Below are 22,445 nucleotides of genomic sequence, written 5' to 3'. Positions count from 1 at the left end.
GCCCTTGTATTCTCTTACTGAACAAGGCATCTTTCATCTGAGTAATTTGGGCGATTATTTACTTTCTGACTGTTCACCTCAATAGATTAAAAGCACTGTAAGGAAATGTTATTGATGGCTAAGGTAATTCTAACTACCGTCAGAGATAAACCCTGAACTCTGAGGCTGCACAAAGTGGTTTCTTTCTCACTGTCTCAGTCAGCGGTGGGTGCTCAGACTCAGGAAGTGGGTTCCTGTCTCCTGCCTCCACCTCTTCCAGAGTCCTCCAATCCTTCGCTTCCAGCAGGTGGATGGGAAGAGAAAGAACATGGAGGACTAACCAGGAGGTTTAGTTAATCGGCCTAGATCTGTACTTTACTTCTACCCACATTCCACTGGCCAAACTCGGGCACACAGATGCATCTAACTGCAAGAAAGTCTGGGGACATGGGTTAGCCGGGCACTGGAGAGGAAGTGAAAACAGGTTAAGTAAATAGCTAACCAGTCTCCTTCACCAAACAGACTACCACAAACACACCTTTTCATTTTCTGCTGTTTTACGAGACTATGGGGAGACAAGGAGTTAACCGTCTTTCCATGTGATCTTTTTTTCTCCTATTGGTGTGTCTTTAATTTCCATGACATAAGAATGGCCCCATCAGTTCCACCTCTGCATAAATTGGGTCTGTCTTGTCTTGGTCATCAAAGTATTCCTAGCACTAAAAAAACCCTTTTTTTAAAGGGCCTGCAAAAACTGATTAAGAATTGAAGAAATAATTTCTTAGCTAAAATATGAAAGAAAAACTACAATATCAAGATCAATAGATGAAATTTCCCCCAAAGGTGGCATTATGTGAACTACTTAACCATAAGCTTACTCTACATGGTTACATAGAAACTTAACAGCTGAAATCACAGAAACCAAATAAATAAATAACTCAAAATTATAAAAATCCCTCCAAAACTAGAAAGCAAGAGTTATAGTTAAAATGGTTTATAGGGTATGGGGAAGGGCTTCCAAAGTAAGAATGCCTCATGGGGTGAACAAGGGTCATAAACAGCCCTCCTATCCAAGTGCTGGGAATACAGAAGGTATTCAGTCATTATCATTATTATTATTATTATTGTTTTAGAGATGGGGGGGGTCTCCATATGTTACCCAGGCTGGTCTCTAACTCCTGGCCTTAAGTGATCCTCTGGCCTTGGCCTCCCAAAGTGCTGGGATCACAGGCGTGAGATACTGTGCCCAGACTCGGTCAACATTATTGTACAGTTATGCTTGAGAATGATAGTAGGGATATCTGGAATTCTTCACTGAAATCCCAGGAAAGCAGAGGTTTGGGGGGAATAAAGAAATTGAAGATTTAGTAAAGACTAGCTGGGTAAAGATGGCATTGACCATCAGAGGGACTGGGGAGCAACAGTGGGGTTGGTTTCTCTCTCTCCAACCCCCTCCTGGAGCCCAGAGCTCAGCAGGGAGGATCTGCCACCTCTTCACTTTACAGAACTGTGCAGAGAACTTGCATTTTTTCAATTTGCTTAGGTTTGATTTCATCCTCGTTAGCTGGAAGGCCAGCAGCGCTGACTTCATCCACAGCTGAAGTCCACAGAGCAGATCGTTCCCACCGCTCACGTTGTAAGACTTTTTAAGCTACGTCCCAAGACTCTCAGACTTGCATTTTCCCCCTGTTGCTTTGATCATTGGTACTGACATTCTTACTGTCTGTTTCTTCGACCTGGATTCTGGCGGTTTACAAATCCAAATCTCAAGTTCTGAACCGTTTACTTTTTATAATTTAAAATATTTATTAGGAAAAAAAAATAAAGAGAAACTAATCTGTCCACCTTGTAAAACAGACTAACTTCTGTTTTTCAAATCTGTTCTACTTTTCAACTTCATTCAGAGACTGGATGGCTGGCTCTTACTGTTGTGACCTGCACCTTGGCAGCTCCAATTCCTGGTCGGAATGAGAAATCTCAAAGTCTAGCCCCGGCCCTCATTCAACAACTCCCAGGATATTTCTAAGACAGAGCCCCTCACTCTGGAGCTAGCTGGATCCCAGCCCTCCACCTATAACTTCGCGGTGCAATTTAATTCACCTTTCTTGAGGACCTGTGAAGTGCAAGGCAGCCTGAGAATCTAGGTCCACGCAGAGGCTAACGTAGAAAAGCTGGTCTCTTTGCTTTACAATCTAAGGGGGGCAACCGACTATAAACAACTACCATTTAGCAAAGTAAAAACATCATGTGTGCTAATAAACAAAGACTGTGGTAATGTGTACAATAATCCTCCACTACAGAACTTCCCAATTCATTATTACTAGGAATCGTCGTAGAGATCATAATGACAATAGCAGCAGCTAAAATGTGTGAAGCAATTTCTATGTGCCATGTTTAGTGCTTTTGCAGATACCCAATCCTCATGACTCTCTGGATTAGGTGTTATTTTCATTATTCTCATTTTACAGGTGAGAAAAACTGAGGCTTAGGGAGATCAAGTAAATTGCTGAAGGCTCCACTGCTAGTTAATGCTGGAGCCGGGACTCCTTCCAGAGCCCAGCTCTCAACTGCTCACTGGGCTGCCTGTCTAACACATTCCACTATTATGAAAACCCAAAGAAGCGAAGGGCCTTCCAAAAGTTTTCCCTTCAAAAAGTGCTCTTTGGGACAGTATTCTTCAGGTTCACCAGGAGGATATAAAAGCATATCCAAGGCAATTAATCAGAGAAGGCAAGTGGCTTATTCTAGTCCAGACTTTTTCAATTTCCAAGCACCAAATAAACATTTAGTCATGGAGTCAGAGAATCATAAAACAAAAATGAAACCTTGGGGAAATAATATGAAGCACACCTTAAGGCTATATTATTTTTAGTCTTCAAAAGTCATTGTTCTCTATGTTTAAAGGCAACTACTGGTTAACTTGAAATGAGATATGATGCTCACTACCTTTTACTCCCAAAGCAATAATTAATTTTTCAGTCCAACCAAGTAGAAAAAGACACATTGGACTTTCCTCATTTCTTTTTCTTTTTCCAATTAAAAAAAGAAAGAAAGAAAGAAAGAAAGAGGAGGAAAAAGAAGAGTTCCCTGTCTTTGTGCACAAGGAAATAAAATACGGCATGTTTAAATTGCAATGTGGAGTCTAGATATGTTTTTACCAGCATAATTTCAACTTTCCCCAAAAACATCTGTAAAAGAAATTACCAATAAAAATACTCCATGGCAAATTTTATAGTCAGGCAATACAAAGTAACAGATATATCTACTGCTAGGGCACCTCTCCTGTCTTCCCCAGCCTCCCCTGCCTACGTGTCCTTCACTCTCTAAGAAGGGGACGTGGGGAGAAGGACTCACATTTCTCTTTTCCCAGGGATTTGTTTATTACTTTGTGAGTTGGTATTTAAGGGGAAGGAGGAAATAGAAAAAGAGCAATGGGAGTGCTCCTTTAAAGGTTATCAGTAGTACTTCTTGTCAAATGCAACTGAATTGAACTTTGCAAACATTGCTTTTGGTTTCTCACAAGCCTCTAGGTTTCCACTTGGGCATTCTCCCTTCTAATCCCTACATAATCAATCATTAGTCAAGTAAGTATGTGCAGAGAACTTGTTTTGTGCAAAGCATTATTCTGGATAGAAAAGATTACAAAATTAAACAAGAAATTCATGCCCTCGAGAAACTTAAAACCTAGACAGAATTCATAGGAAAAGGTGTGGAACGGAACCAAGGAACCATTAGCTTGGTGGTGGGAGAGATGTGGAAGAAATTCGAGAAGGAGGAAGTAGTCACTTTTAAAATTTTAGATACCAGTTTTTCTTTACAAGGAGTGTGTATTACTTTTGTATTTTTTTTTTAATTTAAAGCCATGTTAGAGAGGTAAGAGCTAAAAAATACAAAAGAAAGTGACCAAGTAGCGAGTTAGATGATCCAAACCCTATCTGTAGGTCTGTAGGCAGTTCGCTTGTCACTGTTCTGCTTAGCAGGCTGATGAACTCTGCGCTATATCTGCTCCCAGCACATTTCAATTCTGAATCCAGGCTTATTTTACTAACGGTGACTTTAAGCTTCAATCTTTGCGATCTCATGATACAAATGTATAATACTTTTATAATGCCCACTGGCCTCCCATATTGCCCAGTGTTTGACCACATAGCCAGAATTTCCAGCTAGTTTGGGATGCCTATGCTTATCTACAAAATTTATGGAATGATGCACCCTTTAGATGAGCATGGTTTCTTTTTAGGTGGATCAGTTTTTCTTACAATGAGCTACGATAATGAAGCAGATGTCTGATCATCTAACTAGACCAAAGCAGGTCGCAAAATCTTCAAACATCTTACTCATCTTGCTCATCGAAAACTGCAAATCTCTTCTGCAATTTCAATTTCTTCTAAGTAACTCTGGAAGTCTTTCTTATTTGTTTGGTTTGGATTTTGCTTTTACCTTAACATGTTCTAATTCAGTATATTCAGATGTCTTGTCCCATTGGCAAGAAAATGATGCATTTCAAATCACTATTAATTCACAGAGCATTTTGAGCCCCAAAAGTCCTTAATCTGAAAAAGTAGCTGAGGAGATCTTGTCAACAGGTTTCCATTGCTGAGAGATCTGATGGCATTAAAATAAATATTAATATTCTGCTTCAGCTTCTTCCAACTATCCCATCCCATAAACTGGCAATAGCTAAGGGCAGAAGCATATAAGTCAACAACTTTGATCATTTTCTCCATCACATCATGCTATGAGCCTGGCCTACACTTTCTTCTGAAAAAAGAAAATGGAAGTTGGTTACACCAATTATCTCTTCGAATTGAACAAACTCTTGGAAGCTGCATATGCAAGTTCCTTGCATATGACTACAGGTGAACTCAGTGTTTATATGTTTAGAAAAAACTTCTCAAATTCCTTCCTGGAAAGTAGTTTAGAGACCCTTTAGTTCAAATTTGTTAGATAATTATTCTTTAAAACTTTTTTTGCAAAAAATCTTCTGAGTATTGTATTTAGATTTCAACTCATAGGTTACAAAGTTAGATGCCCTGACAGAGAAGAACTGGGTAGATTGGGATAGATTAAGAGCACTTCATAAGAGATGGGATGGGCTTTGTAAAATGGACAGGATCTTAAGTAGTGGTGTGAATGGTGGCATGACCAGAAGAGGGAACCAGCTCAGGCAAGGGCTTAGAGGCTGGTAGGGAACAGAATAGCACTATTCATAATGGCCCCAAACTGGGAATTGGGGAGTGGATAAAGAGTAGGATATTCATGAAATAACAATGAGAACGCACAAACTACAACTACATGCAATAACAGGGATGAGTCTCACACATATAATGTTGGGTAAAAGGAGACAGACAAATGTTACCTCTTATCAAAATTCGTTTACATAATGTTCAAAAATAGGCCAAGTGTGGCTAGGCACGGTGGCTCACACCTGTAATTCCAGTACTTTGGAAGGCCAAGGTGGGAGGATCACTCCTCAGGCCTGGAGTTCAAAACCAGCCTGGGCACCAGAGTGAGACCCATCTCTAAAAACGATTAAATTAAATTAAAATTAAACAATTTAAAAATTTACAACAACCCTAAGAGGCAGGTTAAATTATTATCCCCACTTTAGATATAGAGGCGCAGAGAGGTTAAGAAACTTGCTTTAGGTCATAGAGCTAGTAAACGCAGGGTCAGAATTCGAAACCAAGCAGACCGGCTCCCAAGCTTATACACCTAACCATTATGGAGCCGTAAGCCCTCAATTACTTAGCTGTTATAATTCGATCAGTTCAGCTCCCCACTTTCTGGGTCAGATATAGTGTTTGACATCCTGGCACAGGGCAGGAAAGTTGGCTTGAGAGCAAGCGACCTGGGTTCCAGGCCTGGCTCCAAAACTGATGCCTGACCAGACCTGGGCAAAGCCATTGTCTCATTTTCAGCCTCGGTTTCCCTCATTGTAAAATGAAGGGTTGGACTTGATGATGTCTAAGGCCCTTCCAGTGCTGATGTTTTATGAGCCGAGAATTCCTGGCTCAATTCCTTGCAGTCCAGACCCTGCCTTTCTGAGCCAGGTCTAGCCCCTCCCGCTGGGCTCGATGTCTTGCATTTGGCTCTGCTTCCCACAAATAAGAGAAAAAGAACAAGGGAAAATATCCTCCTGAGCGACTGGGAGGGATCCCACGGCTGCTCTGTAGGCTTTGAAGAACTTTCAGTCATTAACCAGAGAGAGCTACCTGCCAACTGAAGGATGGAAAGAAACTAGACTGAGGGGAGAAATGAACTCACAAAACCTGGCTGTGTTCAAATTAAAAGGGTATTTCTGAGGACTTAAAGAACTGACAATGTTATTGCAACAAGATGAGCCAGCTTCTTAAAGAACTGAAGACAGGATGAGCTATATAAACCAGTATGGATCAGAGAAGGCAGGACAAATCCGATAAACTGTGTGCCAAGATTATTGACAATTTGAGAAGGTGGAGGAATAAATGAGAGACAGCACCAGCATGTCTGCCTCCACCATCGCACCAAGAACTCCTTCAGGGCTGGTGCTGTGTCTTAGGAATCTATGCATTCCAGGAACCCTTAAGGCATTAGGGTTCAGAATCAGCTGACATTAACAGAGCACCTACTAGGTGACACAGCTATTTGTGTCAGAATTATATATATTCTTATTCTATTTCAGAGATGAAGAGACACAGTCTACAGAGATCCAGATTCTGTTTCTGGATCTTCCATCATTAGCTATGTGAACCTGGTCCAGTCATTTTACCTGTCTAGGCCTTGGCACTTTATCCATAAAATGAGGGGATAAAGTTATAAAAGATGGACCAGCTCAAAAACTCTACAGTTGATAAAGTCACCAAGAACTTATTTTATATCCACCTAGAAAAGCATTCATCTGGACTAATTTCTTTATATTTCAGACCACTGGAATTCAACAGACTCCACCGTATTGAGTACAAAATATATGAATCCAAGAGAAAAACAACTGTAGCCTTGGGCTTCAGTAGCTCGTCTGTTTTCTGTTCCATGTGATACTACCCATGATCAATGTGTTTGGTCGGGCATCTTGAGACCTGAAAAAGCCACCTAGCCAAGGATGGTGGGGGAGATGGGGCGAATTCCAATCTGCCCTTTGGCATGAGCTTTGTGTCCATGGGGCTCGGTCCAGACCAAAGTGGCATTATGAGTTTGCAGGCACCGCTGAACTGTCCATCAACACTGAAGGAAAGTAGTAGCCGTGACGCAATGGCTGAGTTTGTGATCAAGTTTGTGTTGTATACAGAACTTATAATTTTACCTTTGCGGAAAACACTTCCAGAATACCTCCTTTCATCTCCAGTCAGTTTATAAGATCCCCAATAAAACCAGTCCTATCCTTTATAACCACATGTCAATACTGACCCAAACCAGCATTAGCCAGGATGCTGGAATGAATTATTTCTAAAATCTCAATCCAATCTCAAAAGATTAAGACATTTTGCATAATGGCAGCATAAATGGAAAATCGGGGCAGCCTTTCCAGGTGATTCCTTGGAAAGGAGCAGCCCTTGTTTAGCTGAGCACAACCTGGTGTTTAAAATAAATCTATTTCATTACCTTCACACTTCCAAAGTATGGAAGCTACTAAATGTACTTGGTAAAAATACAGAAAAACAAACACTCTGAGAAAAACACTCACTGGATTCTCTGGGCTTCTAAAGTGTTGTCATTATGTGTGGACAACGGCTCTTGGCCACCACTGTCAAGTCATTCACGTTGAGGCTCCTGACTTTTGCAGCAACAGTTAACATTTGCACTGGTTCATTCACATTCTGTTTCTTCTATATTGTGATCAATAGCTATCAAGACCCTTCATTCTGGATTTCCTGGGTCAGTCTCAATTTCAAATATTCTGCCCCTCTTTCCTCTGAATAAAAAGTTCCCAATCTTTTTATTTGGAAAATATGGTCACCATAATAATGGCATCCTCCTCACAGAAATATCAGCCAAGCCAGAGTCACACTATCATTACACTGTCCACATTTGATTTGTGGCCATGAAAAGGGGAACTGGCTGGTCCACCCAGGGCCTGAGACCATTTTCTTGGTCTCATTAAAGAGAAAAATAATGCATTTGCTACTAAACAATTTAGAACTCAAATGAATTTTTCCCTTGTTCTGGAAGAGAGTTTTTCAAGGCTAAGGAGTTACTATTTGATGGAAGTGTACAAAATCTGGAAAAACTGAAGCCACGGGGCTTTCCCACTGCCAAATTCCCACAGGCTGGCTCTCAGGCACATCACACTCACCGTTAAAGTGTCACCATTTATAATTTGGTGCTAAATCTTTCTGAAGCTAAAGCTACTCAACATGGTCCACTAACAAATTGATTCCTTATTCTATTAAAACACTGGGATAAAATGAAGTAGGTGTTGGTGATAAAAGTTATCTAATCCCAAGCTGAAAAGGAAGTTATTATTTATTCATGCCAGCACCATGAAAGGGAAACCAAAGAGCTGGGTTTCAGGAAGCAGGTTCAACTCGATGCTTGCAGCACTTATCAAAGGGAAACGGGCTGCCTCTAGCTTTGTTTTGCTGCCTCCCCAGTAATTTGTATGTCCTTTTCCACTGGGTACCTCACTCTGAATCCTTAGAGCATGGAGTGAAGGAGAAAAGTTACACTTGCAGGGAGATTTTATACTGTTTGCCAAGCGCTTGAATACACAACTGGCTCAATTTTTTTTCTCCTGCCTCACGACCTCATGAAGTAGGTGAAAACTTCCTTTTAATGGCGTGAATGTGGAAAGAAACACTACTGAGTCATGTTTTTCATACTCAGGTCAGTTGGTCAGAACTCTTGAAGATCACAGAAAACTTTAAAGTAAAATAGAAAAATACTAACTTATGTTCCCAATATTTTGGGGCATATTTCAGTATGATTGTGAATAAGCTATGGATTCTGACTTAGATGTGCACAGTTAGCTTTGGACTTTGTTTTTACTTACTTACTTACAAAACTTTTTAATTGTACTTCTAAACTACAGCAATTCTGTAAAAAGCTCAAACCTTGGGGCTTGGTTTCGCCCTCCTTGCAGGCTGAGTCATAAAAATAAGTCTCAGCCATTTCAATAGACAACACGCCCCTTGCATTAAGAATTGGTATTGTTCCCCACATCTCTCATTTCATCCAAAAGTCACACCCAGCTCACATTTGAAGAAAGAGCTCCAGGACTCATCCAGCTCAACATTTGCACATTTAATAAGAGAACAGAACCTCTGCCAAGTTATAGGGCTGAGTTGCATCAGAATCTTCCAGAGGAACCTCTTAGGAACATGGACTTTAGAGGAAGCCAGACCTGGGTTCAAGTCCAGACACTGTATGACTTTCTTTTACTTTTTCTTTCTTTTTTTTTTTTTTTCTTATGAAGGGGAAGGGAGTTATAAGGAGGGGTACTCAGTTGCCTTGTTTTTTTTGTTTTGTTTTGTTTTGTTTTGTTTTGTTCTTGTTGAGACAAAGTCTCACTCTATTACCCTAGGTAGAGTGCAGTAGCGTCATTGTAACTCACTGCAACCTCCAACTCCTGGGCTCAAGCAATCTTTCTGCCTCAGTCTCTCAGGTAGCTGGGACTACAGGGGCATGCCACAATGCCCAGCTGGGTATTTTTCTTTCTGTCTTTCTTTCTTTCTTTTTGGTAGAGACAGGGTCTCACTCTTGCTCAGACTAGTCTCGAACTCCTGAGCTCAAGTAATCCTCCTGCCTCGGCCTCCCAGAGTGCTAGGATTACGGGCGTGAACCACCGCCCCAGGCCGACACCCTGTGACCTTGCTCACATTACTTGTTCTGAGTATGAAATGGGGGTGTTTACAGCATCTGCCTTGTAGACAGTTGCTAGGAGAAACAAAGGAGAAAAGAGAAACGACAAGATGTCTGGGAAGCCCAGTGCTTGGCACACAGTAAGTGCCTGCAAGGGCTACGGTTTTACTTCTGCAGACATTTCTGGGCTTGGCCAATGATGAAGGCGCATCTCTCCCCTGCCCTTCTGCTACACCAGGTGCTGGGGAGCGACAAGATTCACCCCAAATCAAACCTTGAGGAGCCACTGCTGGGGGAGGTAGAATGTTCACTCAACCCAAAATCCAGGATCAGGATTTAAATCAAGAAGTCATAGACTGGCGGGCTTTTAGAGTTAAGAGGAAATGTGTAATTTATAATTCATTAAATAACTTTATGCATAGTATATACACAGTGTCTGACACATAGTAGGCAATGAATACATATCTGCCCTCATTCTCTTTTTACACCGAAAGGAACTAAAATCCTTTGCCCTAAAGTGACTTGCCCAAGGTCACACAATCAGTTAATGGCAGAATTGAAATTATGAAATGTCCAATTTCCTTAAGTACTAAGTTTAACAGTTGCTATCTCTGACATTTCACTTTGACACATCTTGTTTTATTTTTATTGTGAAGGTACATCCTCAGTCTTTCAAACACATGCTTTAGCTTGTGATTATCCTTCACATTTCTTTTAAGAGCAATTTTTGTGAAACCATGGATAAGTCAAGAATGCATGTTATTCTCGAACATGAGTTCAACCAATGCAGCACAGACAGCTCGAAATATCAATGAAGTGTTTGGGAATGATGTGGCTAATGAATGCACAGTACATCAATGGTTTGAGAAGTTCTGTTCTGGTGATTTTAGTCTTTAAAATAAGGCCGGGCGCGGTGGCTCACGCCTGTAATCCTAGCACTCTGGGAGGCCGAGGTGGGCGGATCCTTTGAGCTCAGGAGTTCAAGACCAGCCTGAGCAAGAGCGAGACCCCATCTCTACTAAAAATAGAAAGAAATTATATGGACAGCTAAAAATATATATAGAAAAAAATTAGCCGGGCGTGGTGGTGCATGCCTGTAGTCCCAGCTACTCGGGAGGCTGAGACAGGAGGATCGCTTGAGCTCAGGAGTTTGAGGTTGCTGTGAGCTAGGCTGACGCCACGGCACTCACTCTAGCCTGGGCAACAGAGTGAGACTCTGTCTCAAAAAAAATAAAATAAAATAAAATAAGCCACATGGGTCACCTGAGACCAAGGTGGGTAATGATGAGCTGAAAGCTGTAGCGGAAGCGAATCCATCTCAACCTACATGTGAATTAGCAGCAAAGTTTAACATTACTATTCCAACAATATGAGATCATTTAAAATAAATCAGCAAGGTACAGAAGCTGAATAGATGGGTTCCATATGAATTAAACAAGCATCAGAAGAGAAATTGTCTCGAATCTTTCTTTGCTGTCACAACATAAAGGCGAACTATTTCTACACCGTATTGTTAAGTGTGATGAAAAATAGATTCTTTTTGACAATCTCAAGTGTTCGGCACAATGGCTGGGTAAAGGTGAAGTGCTGAAACACAGTCCAAACTGAATATTCATCAAAAAAAGCTAATGATGTCTGTTTGGTGGTCCAGTGCTGGTATTATCCACTACAGCTTCATGAAACCTGGTCAACTGATTATAGCGGATGTCTACTGCAACCGATTGGATGAAATGATGAGGATGCTTTTGATTAAGCAGCTGAGATGGGTCAATAGAGACAGGCCAATCCTCTTGCAAGACAACACTCAACCACATGTTGCACAAACAACACTGCTCACACTACAACAGCTGGACTTGGAAACTCTCTGTCATCCACTGTATTCACCAGACCTTGCACCAACCGACTACTGCTTCTTCCAGGTTTTGGACCACTTCTTGCAATGAAAAATATTCAATTCTCAACAAGCTGTGGAAAACAACGCTGTTTGCAATTTCATCACCACTTGCTCTCCAGGCTTCTTCGCTGCTGGCATAAACAAGCTACTGTTAAGATGGCAAAACTGTGTTGATGGTTTAGGCACATACTTTGATTAATTGTACTGCTTCTTGTTTGAAATATAATAAACTACACTTTTGATTCAAAATCAAACATTTCATATTTAATGACCTAATACTTGTCTTTTTAGAGGAGGGGGTGCCATCTCAGGTCTATTATGGAGAGTACTGGGGTGAAATGGTTTGAAGGAACTGGCCAAACACCTTCCAAACCCCATAAACGATCTCCCAACTTACAGCCACGGTACGCTGTCTCCATCCCTTCACCTCCACCCCCCTCCCTGACCATCACTGAGAGACAGAGGCTAGATTCCTTCCGGTCCATGTGCAAACCCCTGCCTGGGAAGGACTGGGGCCTCTGAAAGGCAAGGACAGAGCTCCAGGGTCTTGAGGGGGCACTTCTTTCCTTCCTGGCCCACGGCAGCACACATCCATCTCAGGTGTTCCCTTGTTCACACAAAATGTCTGGAAACTTCCCCAAGGTTTGTAATAGCCAGTTGACATGGAGAGCCAGAGACAAAGAGATGCAAACATGACCCTTCTTTGTCTTTCAGGCCAAGTCTGCGGAGGCGACAAGCATGGATCTCTGAGTTCACAGGACTGAAAAAGACCCTTTTGAATTTCAAAGGAAAATCCTGATTCTGTCCTAGGTATTGCACAAAAGAGCTGGCTCCAAGCTCCAAGGGCTGGGGGAGGACAGTTAATAAGCCTACACTGGGTCTGGGGAAGGAGAGAAGGAGTCATCAGGAGTGGGTGGAAATGGCCTTCCTTCATTTATCATTCAGGGAGTCATTCGGGAAACATGCGTTGAGCACTTACTGCCAGAGAACTCTGGACTGGGGTCCAGGATGGGAGTAGGGGGTTTGCAGGGAAGATCGCCGGGAGAATGTGGAACTAAGCTCGGGCCTAAAGGCTGGATAGGAGTTAGCCAAGTAGAGAGGGATGTTCTGAGCAGGGGGTAGGCATACTTTTGCTGTAAAGGACCAGATGATGAATATTTTAGTCTTTGCAGGTCACACAGTCGCTCTTGCAGCTACTCAACTCTGCCATTACAGCATGAAAGCAGCAATGGACAATACACAAAGCAATGAATGTGGCTGTGCTCCAGTAACCTTTCTTTATGAACACTAAAATTTAACTTTCATATAATTTTCACATGTCATGAAATAGTATTCTTCTTTTGATATTTTTGGCCATTTAAAAATGCAGAAGCCACTCTTAGCTTATATTTTAAGAACATCTGTATTGAAGTGTACAGAGGTATAGTCAATGCCATTCCTGAAACAGGAAGATGATGTTCATTTCTAAACCACAGACTTGCTTAGACCCTTGTACCCAAGTCTAGGACTAGGGTGACACAAGAGCTGCCCAGAGCTCAAAATTTAAGGAGGCACTCACTGATAAGTACAGGGTTGGCCCTTGTGAGACCCTGAGAGAGAGTGCCTCCTTAAACTTGGTACCCCAGGGACCTCACTTGTTTTACCCTAGCGCTGGCCCTGCTTGTACCTGTGCAGAATGGAGCACATTATTGTGAGGTGGTGACCTCCTCTTCAACCATCACTGTGTGGGACGTCTTCCTTGTGATGTACAAGTTTGCAGACCGACAATCTGACTCCCAGCTTCTGCTCTGGGGTGCAGAATTTGGAAAATAAGAAAAATGATCTATATAATAAAAAGTTTAAGCAGAAAGGGAAAAGGCAGAAACAGAAAAGCTATGCAGACTGAAGTTTGGGGAGAATCTGTGGGAGAAAGAGGATAAAAAATCTTATTTGAAAGTTGCTGCTGGCACTAATATGAGAAAGACTGAGAATGAGATCAACGTCCAAGGAACATGTTTAACAGGTTTCACTGTGCAGTAAAATTAAACCTCCTTTGTTGTTTCCTTGACTTCATTCATTATATCTAGATCCATAGCTATACCTATATCTAAATATAAATTACAAATCATATGTCTGATAATGAACTTATATGCAGAATATATAAAGAACTCAAAAATAAGAAGACAACTCAATATAAAAATGGGCAAAGGATTTGACTGGACATTTCTCCAAAGCTGTACAAATGGCTAACAGCAGATGAAAAGATGTTCAGCATCATTTGCTGTCAGGAAAATGCAAATCAAAACAACAATGAAATATTAGTTCATACCCGTTAGGATGGCCATAAGTAAAAAGACAGACAATAAAAAATGTTGGTCAGGATGTGGAGAAATCAGAACCTTCATGTATTGCTAGTGGGAATGTAAAATGGTGCAGCTGCTTTGGAAAACAGTCTTGCAGTTCCTCAGAAGATCAAACACAGTTATCCTATGAGCCAGCAATTCTACTCCTGGGTATATATCCAGGAGAAATGAAAACATATGTCCTCAGAAAAACTAATACATGAATGCTCACAGCAGCATTATTCTTAATAGCCCCAAAGTGGAAAATAACCCAATGTCCAACAATTGATGAATAAATACAATAAAATGTGACATATCCATACAATGAAATATTATTCAGCAGTAAAAAGTAATGAAGTACTGATTCATGCTACAATATGGATTACGTTAAGTGAAAGAAGCCAGTCGCAAAGACCACACACTATATGAGTCCATTCATATGAAAGTCCAGAACAGGAGAATCTGCAGAGATAGAAAGTAGATTAGCCATTGCTTGGGGTTAGGGAAGGGGGAAAGGAGGAGGGAGTTGGAAGGTGACAGCTAAAGGGTATGGGGGTTTCTTTTTGAGGTCATGAAAATGTTCTAAAATTGACTGTGGTCATGCTTGCACATACCTGTGAATATATCAAAAACCATTGAATTGTACACTTCAAATGGGTCAATTGTATGCTATGTGAATTGTATCTCAATAAAGCTGTTAAAAAAAAAAAAGAAAAAGAAATCAAACCATTTCTCCTCCCCTCCAAGGAGATCTGCTATTATGTTTCAAAGGACCAGCTGGCTCTCCTTATCCTTGAAAGATAATCACATGTCTTTGTGTTGCTGAAGGCTGGGCTGGTTTTCTGCTGAGCTTTCTGAGGGTTTGAGGAATGATGGCCTAAATTGGAGGGAAGGGGCTGGGGTTCAGGGCAGGGGACTAAGCATTGGGGTTCAGTGTCTGGCTGCCTGAGCTCTGCAGGAGCCGTGTTTTGTGTGAGGCTCTGAATGTGCCCAGGCCAGCCACTAGAACAAAGGACATTGAAAGGGGCACTATTTGGGCGTCATGGAGCTCTTCAAGGCCAGAAAATGAGCCCAGCACCACTGTCTGAGAACAGCTTTTCAGGGAGGGCCCTGCCTTAGCTACCAGTTAGTCTAGACATGGGGGTCACAGGATGGTCACCCCCCTACACACTGATGCTTCAAGCCCTGGAACACTGAATCATTTGGTCACCAAGGTGGAAACCTCCCACCACCCCAGGATGCCTATAAGCCCTGGGGGGGGGGTCACTGTACTTGAATCAGCACCCACGGAAGAGGATACCTGTGGCTCATGACTCTGCAGAGGTCATTCTATGGGCAGCCGAGTCCCTCCTCTGTGAAATGTAGGGTGTGGGTGAGACCAGGGCTCCAACTCACAGTCTTATCCTTGCCACTGGCTCTGATTCTTTTCAGGCCACATGGCCCATTGTAAGGGATGAGGCCTCTCCAGCTGCTAGTTCCCATTAGGCAGGACATTTGGGGGAAAGATAAAAAATAATAGTCCTAATGCTGATACTGTCCCAAGGCTACCACGAGAATAACAGTGGCCACCGGTGCATTTGCCTTACACCAGAGTCCAGGGTCAGGGTTATACATTCCATCCCTCACCAAATCCTAGCCACAGAGCGGGTGTAACTACAGAGATGTGGAAGGAAATTTATCCTACACTGCCCCAACGCAGCTAATAAGGACAGGTAGTCCAATCAGCACAGAGCTGGCCCCTGACAGCCGTCACATTTTCCACTGATGCATCAGCCGTGACTAAACTGCACAGGGCTGGAGCAGGGGCTGGATTCCCTTTCACTGTGCTCAGCAGGAAGGGGCCAGCATCATCCTATACCTATGTCACAAACTCAACACATGGAATGGAAGAGGTGGCCTGGCAGGTCACCAAGCATGGGCTTCCAGCTTAGCCTAAGCACCCCACAAAATTTTAATTATTTCAAGGTCCAAATTATACCCAAGCTCCAGGGCAACTAAATTTCCAGACCAGAAAATAAGGCATGCTGCTATTTCAACAGCCATCCCTTACAGAACTGGACAGCAGGGCTCAGTGGATGTTTGGTCATCCATGAAAGGGACAACTTAGAAGACAATTTATTATGGGTTAGTCCCTTTACACATAACAGACATTATCACTCTCCTAGGGCTCAGTTCAGTTCAATTTGAAAGAGATGTAATACAGAATCAAGGACATATACGTCAACAAGGGTATTTTTGTGAAACAGTCAAAAAACTATCATTGCCTCTTAACGTTTAATTTTCTGTACTTGAGAGTAAAGTATGAAGAAGACAGACAAATTTTAGAAGGAAGAAAGCAGAACAGGAAGCAGCAATATAAAAGCTGCTTTTGATCTTCCTTTTTAATTTAGTTTTACTAGTCTGATTTTTTTAAAAAAATCTTTTTCTTTATTTTTTATTCATTCTTCATTTTTCATTTTATTCTGTTTTTATTCTTTTTTTAATAATTAAATCACATATTTTTGTTTGTTTTTTAGTCTTTATTTTATCTGAAATTTATTTTTTTTCTATTTTGCCATATATATTCTTGTATAGTAAATCCCCTTGTGGATCAAGGAAGGGAAATAAATGAAGCATAAATACAGGAGCTGGTGGAATTTCTGCCCCAGCCATCCTCACTTTCTCTGAGTGCACATGGCACTCGGGTTACATGAGCAATTCCAGTAGGACAGAAGCAGGAACTTCTTGCACTTCACATGCAAGATAACTCTAGAAATCTAAACTCCCCAAAATTCAAGCAGGGAGAGAATTTTTTAAGAGGAAAAACACCCTTAACCAACATTTAGCCTGAAGACTTTAGCCACTTGCCAAAATATCCTGTCTTACTGAGCCAATAAATTGAAAGCAGAAGAGAGGGAGTATGACTGTAACAGGATAAGGGGTAGGGTTTTAATTTTTTATGAGGAGGAGGAGGAGGATACCAATACAGTTAGTCAGTAAGCATTAATCCTCATTAATGTCTTCCTTTCAAATCCATTCTCCTCGACACAGCTGTGCAAATATCAATTAATTGGGTCATTTTGACCAAGGCATCCAAGAAAAAAAAATTTGAATGTGAGGCCAAAGAATTAATTGGACAAATAACACATTCTTTAAACGTGTGGGAAGGATTGTTCAAGCTCCCACTCACTGTAAACTGAGTGAGAAGTCACCAAAGAGCAGAGTGAGGTGGAGCATGTTCACGACAAAGCATGAAATAAATGGGCAGAGTGAGAATAGTAGCACTCGCTCCTTGCCAGTACTGTGCTGAGGGTAGCATTTCGCTTAATGCCTAGGATAACACCATTATCCCCAGTGTGTGTATCAGGTAATCAGGAACAAAGAGGTCAAACAGCTTGCCAGAGTTCAATAGCCAGGCAGTGGCAGAGTCAGGGTCACAACTGAAATTCGGGGTGACTAACTACAGAGACTGTGTTTCTAACCATGAAATTGTCCTTGTCTTCTATATACATGGCCTTATGCTTGCATTATAAAGAGTTAAGAAATGTAGGATCTATTTCTTGTCCTTCATAAATTTATAATCTGAGCCGGTGGCTCACGCCTGTAGTTCCAGCTACTCTGTAGGCTGAGGCCAGAGAATGGCTTGAGGCCAGGCGTAGGAGACCAGCCTGGGCAACATAGCCAGACCCCATTTCTAAAAATAAATAAATAATTTGGAATCTGTTTGGGGAACCAAGAGGGACACACCTGAAATAATCAGAGCATAGGGACAGGACATAATCGGGTTCTGCATCTTTGAAAGAAGCAATTCACAGGAACTAGGGGAAGTGGTTACAATTCATCTGTGCAACTTTTGAGGGTTTCCACCAGATTATAAACTAACAAACAAGATGTACAGAATACCATATCTTAGAAAATACTGATTAATTCCTGTTATGGTGTGGTTTGAACATACAGAAAGGGCTTTCCTTTTCAGAGATCTCCCTTAAGAAAGGACAGAAGGACAGCCAGCCTGTCCCCAGCTGCACCTTAGGGGTTAATAAAAATGCCAACCTCCTCCCAGCCTGATCAGACAGAGCCGACAGAAGTTCCTGGAGTCTGCTCTGCCAGAGGCATGGCAACCGCTCCCAGCCTCCCGAGACTAAGAAGCAGGCAGGAGACAATTTGCATCATGTCTTTGGTCCCTTTCATTGGAATTTAACCAGCCCAGGGCCTGTGACTGACGGGAAAGAGCAGGCTTGAGCTAGGGACCAGCAAACGTGCTCAGAGGAAACAACGGCAGCACTGCAGCAAGCATAAACCGGAGGAAAGCATGGGCATGCCAAAAAGGATTCAGAAATTTACACCAGATTCACACCCCTCACTGGGAAACTACGATAAAGGTTCTGAAGCAGCCTGTTTCCATTCACTCTGCCATATTTACATCTCTGTTGTGCTCTTAGTGTTCACGCATACATGATTTAAAAACCGCTGCTTTCTTAAGTGAGAAGATAGGCTGCTCTCAGCAGCAGCTTCATGGTGGGGGGCTACTGGACAAGTTGTCACAGCACAGAGCAGGACAGGCAGGCCTGTGACGAGTGTCTTGTCTGTGACTCAGGTTTCACGTGGAATCGGGTGAAGAGATGCAGACACGAATCCGTGGACACTGGCTGGGATGAGGGGTCAGCTGTATAAAGAAGGACCCACAGGTTTTCACTTTTCAAGCAGGCTCCCGGGTCAGCCCTGCTGTTCCTGAGAACCCAAGCCATGTCAGAGTCTTCAGGGAAGAGCAAATATTCCCGTAAGGTCCTGATCGAAAACCAAAGAGTTTGGTTTAAACTCCTAGCCAATGATATCAACTCCACAGCATCCTTAGAATCATCCTGAAAAAATACTCATGCTGTGCTCTACCCCAGTGATTCTGATTCAAAGCACCCAGGGAGAAGTCTGGACACTGACTGTAAGTTAGAAAGAATCACCATGTCTAACATGACCAAGGCTGAGATACCATAAACACCCATGAGAGGGACAACTCAATCAATTGATGCTGAAATGAACAGCATTCTTCTGTTCTTTTAAAAGCTTACTCTAAATTGTATTCCTTTCTAGATCTTAAGAAACTACCAAAGAGTGTGACCTGCCTGGATTACAATCCTGGTTACATCACTTACCAGCTAAGTGACCTTGGACAAGGGACATAACTTCCCAGGGAATCAGCTTTCTTAGCAGTACAATGAGGTTAATAATCACAACATCGTAAGTTAGTTGAGATGACAGCATGACATCAAGTATATAAATTATTTAGCCCAATATCTGGCACATGTTAAATGCCCAATAACTGTGAGCTACCATGATTGATGATGAGGCGAATGAAAGTAAAAATACACCAGTTATATTTCAATAAAAGGGATATTTTTCTAGACTGCGTGTTTATTTTTAATACCAGGTTTTAAAGGAACTGTGAAGAACTGGAAATGTGAGAGTTCTAGAAAGAGTTTCACACAGAGAATGACTGAAGGAAGCCAGAGTGTTTAGCCAGGAGAAGAAAAAACAAGTAGGGCACATGGTACTGTCTTCAGATGCAAAGATCAAGTCTGAGAGCAGGTGGTCTGATCTTGTGTATTTCTAGAACAGGATTCTTAACAAGGGGAGACTATGGATAGAATTCAAAGGACCTGGAAATTGGGATGAGAAAAAAAAGCGAATCTTTATTTTCATTAATCTTAAATGGAAATTTAGCATTTCCTTCAATTATGAATACAGGCAACAAACCTCAGTAGTAGTAGTAGTAACTGTGATCTTATACAGTTATGGTAGATATCCCAAAATACTATTAATATTTAAGGTGGCCAACTCCATTGGTTTGCCTTGGTTGCAGGACTGACGGGTTTCCTGGGATGTGGGACTTACGGTGCTAACATTGAGAAAGTCTCAGGTAAACCATTCCCTACTTATATTTATCACAACAGTAGTTCCTTGGCATCTGAAGGGGACTGGTCCCAGGACTCCCCCTCAGATACCAAAATTCAAGGCCGCTCAAGTCTCTTGTATGAGGTAGTGTAGTATTTACACATAATCCATGCATATCCTCCCACACATACATGAAATCTTCACTAGATTACTTATACTAATACAGTGTAAATGCTATGTAAATAGTGTTATACTGTACTGGTTTTTTACTTGTATTATTTTTCATTGTTGTATCGTTATTGTTTTTTTACTCTTTTGAATTCTTGGACACAGAATTCACGAATATGGAGGGCCAACTGAAATTACTGGTAGTTATCACATCCCTAGATAGCATTATTTAATGTGTTAATAAACAAGCACCTAAATTGTCATATCACAATTTCCAAAAACTCTTGATAAATGTATATCAACATAATCTACCCCTTATAATGTTTTCTATTTCATTTGATGCATTTAAAAGCATTATTCTGAGTCCATAGGCTTCATCACTTTGCCAAAGGGGTCTGTGGCAAAAAAAGTTTAAGAAGGAAGAAACTGAGACCATTGATTGGAAAACTAGAATTAAGTTCCTTTAGATCTAGAAACCTAAAAATAATAATGAACTATATGAAGAGAATCCAGGCAGTTCCCACCAAAGGACACAAACATGTAATCAATAGATGGAGCCATTTTCCATTACCAGGATATCTCCTAATTCCTCCACTCTTGAGAACACATCTATATGTATTTTGTGACTTACTTGTATTATTACAGAATCAACTCAATCTTAATAGATATCAATTGAAGTATGTATTTCCCAATAACTATAAATCCTTACCTTAAGAATAATAACTTGACAGATCTTAAAATTGTCCAAGAAGATGAAGGAAATTTGGATTTAAAAAAAAAAAAAAAAAAAGCAGGTTTAAAGAAATGATGAAAAGAAGCTTGAACTCTTACCAGATACCACCGGGACTCTGACAGATGCTGGCTCCCACCTTGTCTTATCTTCATCATTGACAGAGGTTCCATTATTCTCCCACCAGGCAGTAAGAGACCATTTCTCTTCTGATCAACGTAACTCCAGGCAACCAGCCCAATCTGGCCAGAAGGCAGAGTTCTCACGATTGCTCTTGTGCCGGTATACACAGATTTCTTAACTTCTCTGTCATTTTTACAAAATCTCCTAACTAACAAAGTGGACCGCTCCTTTTTGCTTTTTAAAAAGTCTTCTTCTACATCTTCACAATTATCAGGGAAGTCTTCAAAATGGCTCAAAAAGGTCTTGGCAGGTGAGCTGTCAGTAAAACCTTCCCTGCAAAAGCCATCACTTGAACATATCATGTCAACCTTCTGGCAAGAACCTTCGAAGCACAAGTATCTGTCATTCAAAGTGTCACAATGATCACACTGCTGCTGCCCGTTCTTATTATCACAGTTTTTGGCCAATTCCATTAGTTTACAATTATAGGCCATGTAGTTTTTCGTTTGCTCTCCACCACCACCAGGCAGTGGTACACAATTTCCACAATTGTCCAAAATTAAGTTTTCCGATAGGGTACAGAAAGTGTCTGACATGCCTCTGTCAACTTCATAATGAAAATGAAATACTGCCATGTTGTTGTCAGGGTGTGCTCTGACACGCTCTAGGATCGCCGACTGATTTCCTAAAGGACTAACGTCCATGGGAGATCCATCTATTGCCAGCTGAATTCCAGGGAACACCTTTCTTTCCAGTGGAGAAGGAATTCCAGTTTCCAAACACGGGCCCTCCTCTGTGACAGAGTTGCATGTTTCATAAAACTGGCTCTGAGGGAGGCCATGCTGATGGTTTCTCAACATGTTGTTGCAGTTAATGTTAAGGTTTTTCACAGAATCTGGCATGCTTTTTTCCCAGCATTTTTTATTACTGTTCTCATCACTCACTATTTTCTCCCTTGCTATTGAGAGAACCTTGGGGGGCAAGTTGCTTCCAGAGGATTCTTTAAGTTTGTTCAGTTGTGAGACAGTATGAGAAGTCTGCCCACTCTGCCTGACAGTATGTGCCATTGGAATATTGATGTCTGAGACATTTTCATTACTTGCATCTGCAGCCGACTGGACAGAAATCACTCTTCTCTGAGTCACAGGTATGAGAACAGAAGCTGCCATTTCTTCAGAAGTCATCTTGGACCAACACACAGGTTTCAGCTATTGCTCTGTTCTTCCTCCCTGGCAATCATGTCAAGGTTTTATAAAATGACTGATTATAAAAATAATCTCAGATATACAAGTCCTTCTGAGAAACAAAGTGACAGTCCCTTTCATTCAGGTCCATTAAGTGCCAAATAAACTTTCCCAGTTATAACTTGTATCATGAATATTTTTTTCTACACCAGGATTTTAAGATGGTAGATCAGTTTTCTTTCCTCTGTTATCTGAAGCAAATTTTTTGGAAGACTTTTATTTGGGATTGCATCCTGCAACTTCTGATCCATCATTGATTTGCAATGATTTAAAAATCCAGTTTGAATGTGTCCTGTTTCCTGTAAGAAAGGGGATAATGTCAAACACTGTGGCAGTAAATG

The 22,445-nt window shown here is 41.4% G+C and overlaps 1 protein-coding gene across 1 annotated transcript in view; it reads right to left on the bottom strand.

The window, feature by feature from the left end:
* PLCE1 (phospholipase C epsilon 1) overlaps positions 1-22,044 on the bottom strand; it is a 252,787-nt gene extending 230,743 nt beyond the window's left edge. Inside the window, exon 1 of the mRNA XM_069460026.1 lies at positions 20,839-22,044. Coding sequence (XP_069316127.1) covers positions 20,839-22,044 — 1,206 coding nt within the window. The remainder of the gene's footprint in view (positions 1-20,838) is intronic.
* Between the last annotated feature and the right edge of the window lie 401 nt (positions 22,045-22,445).

The sequence above is a fragment of the Eulemur rufifrons genome, chromosome 28 (genome assembly GCF_041146395.1).
Source record: "Eulemur rufifrons isolate Redbay chromosome 28, OSU_ERuf_1, whole genome shotgun sequence".
Taxonomy (NCBI): Eukaryota; Metazoa; Chordata; class Mammalia; order Primates; family Lemuridae; genus Eulemur; species Eulemur rufifrons.
Note: the sequence above shows the minus strand (reverse complement) of the source record. Positions and strands in the feature narration are given on the sequence as shown.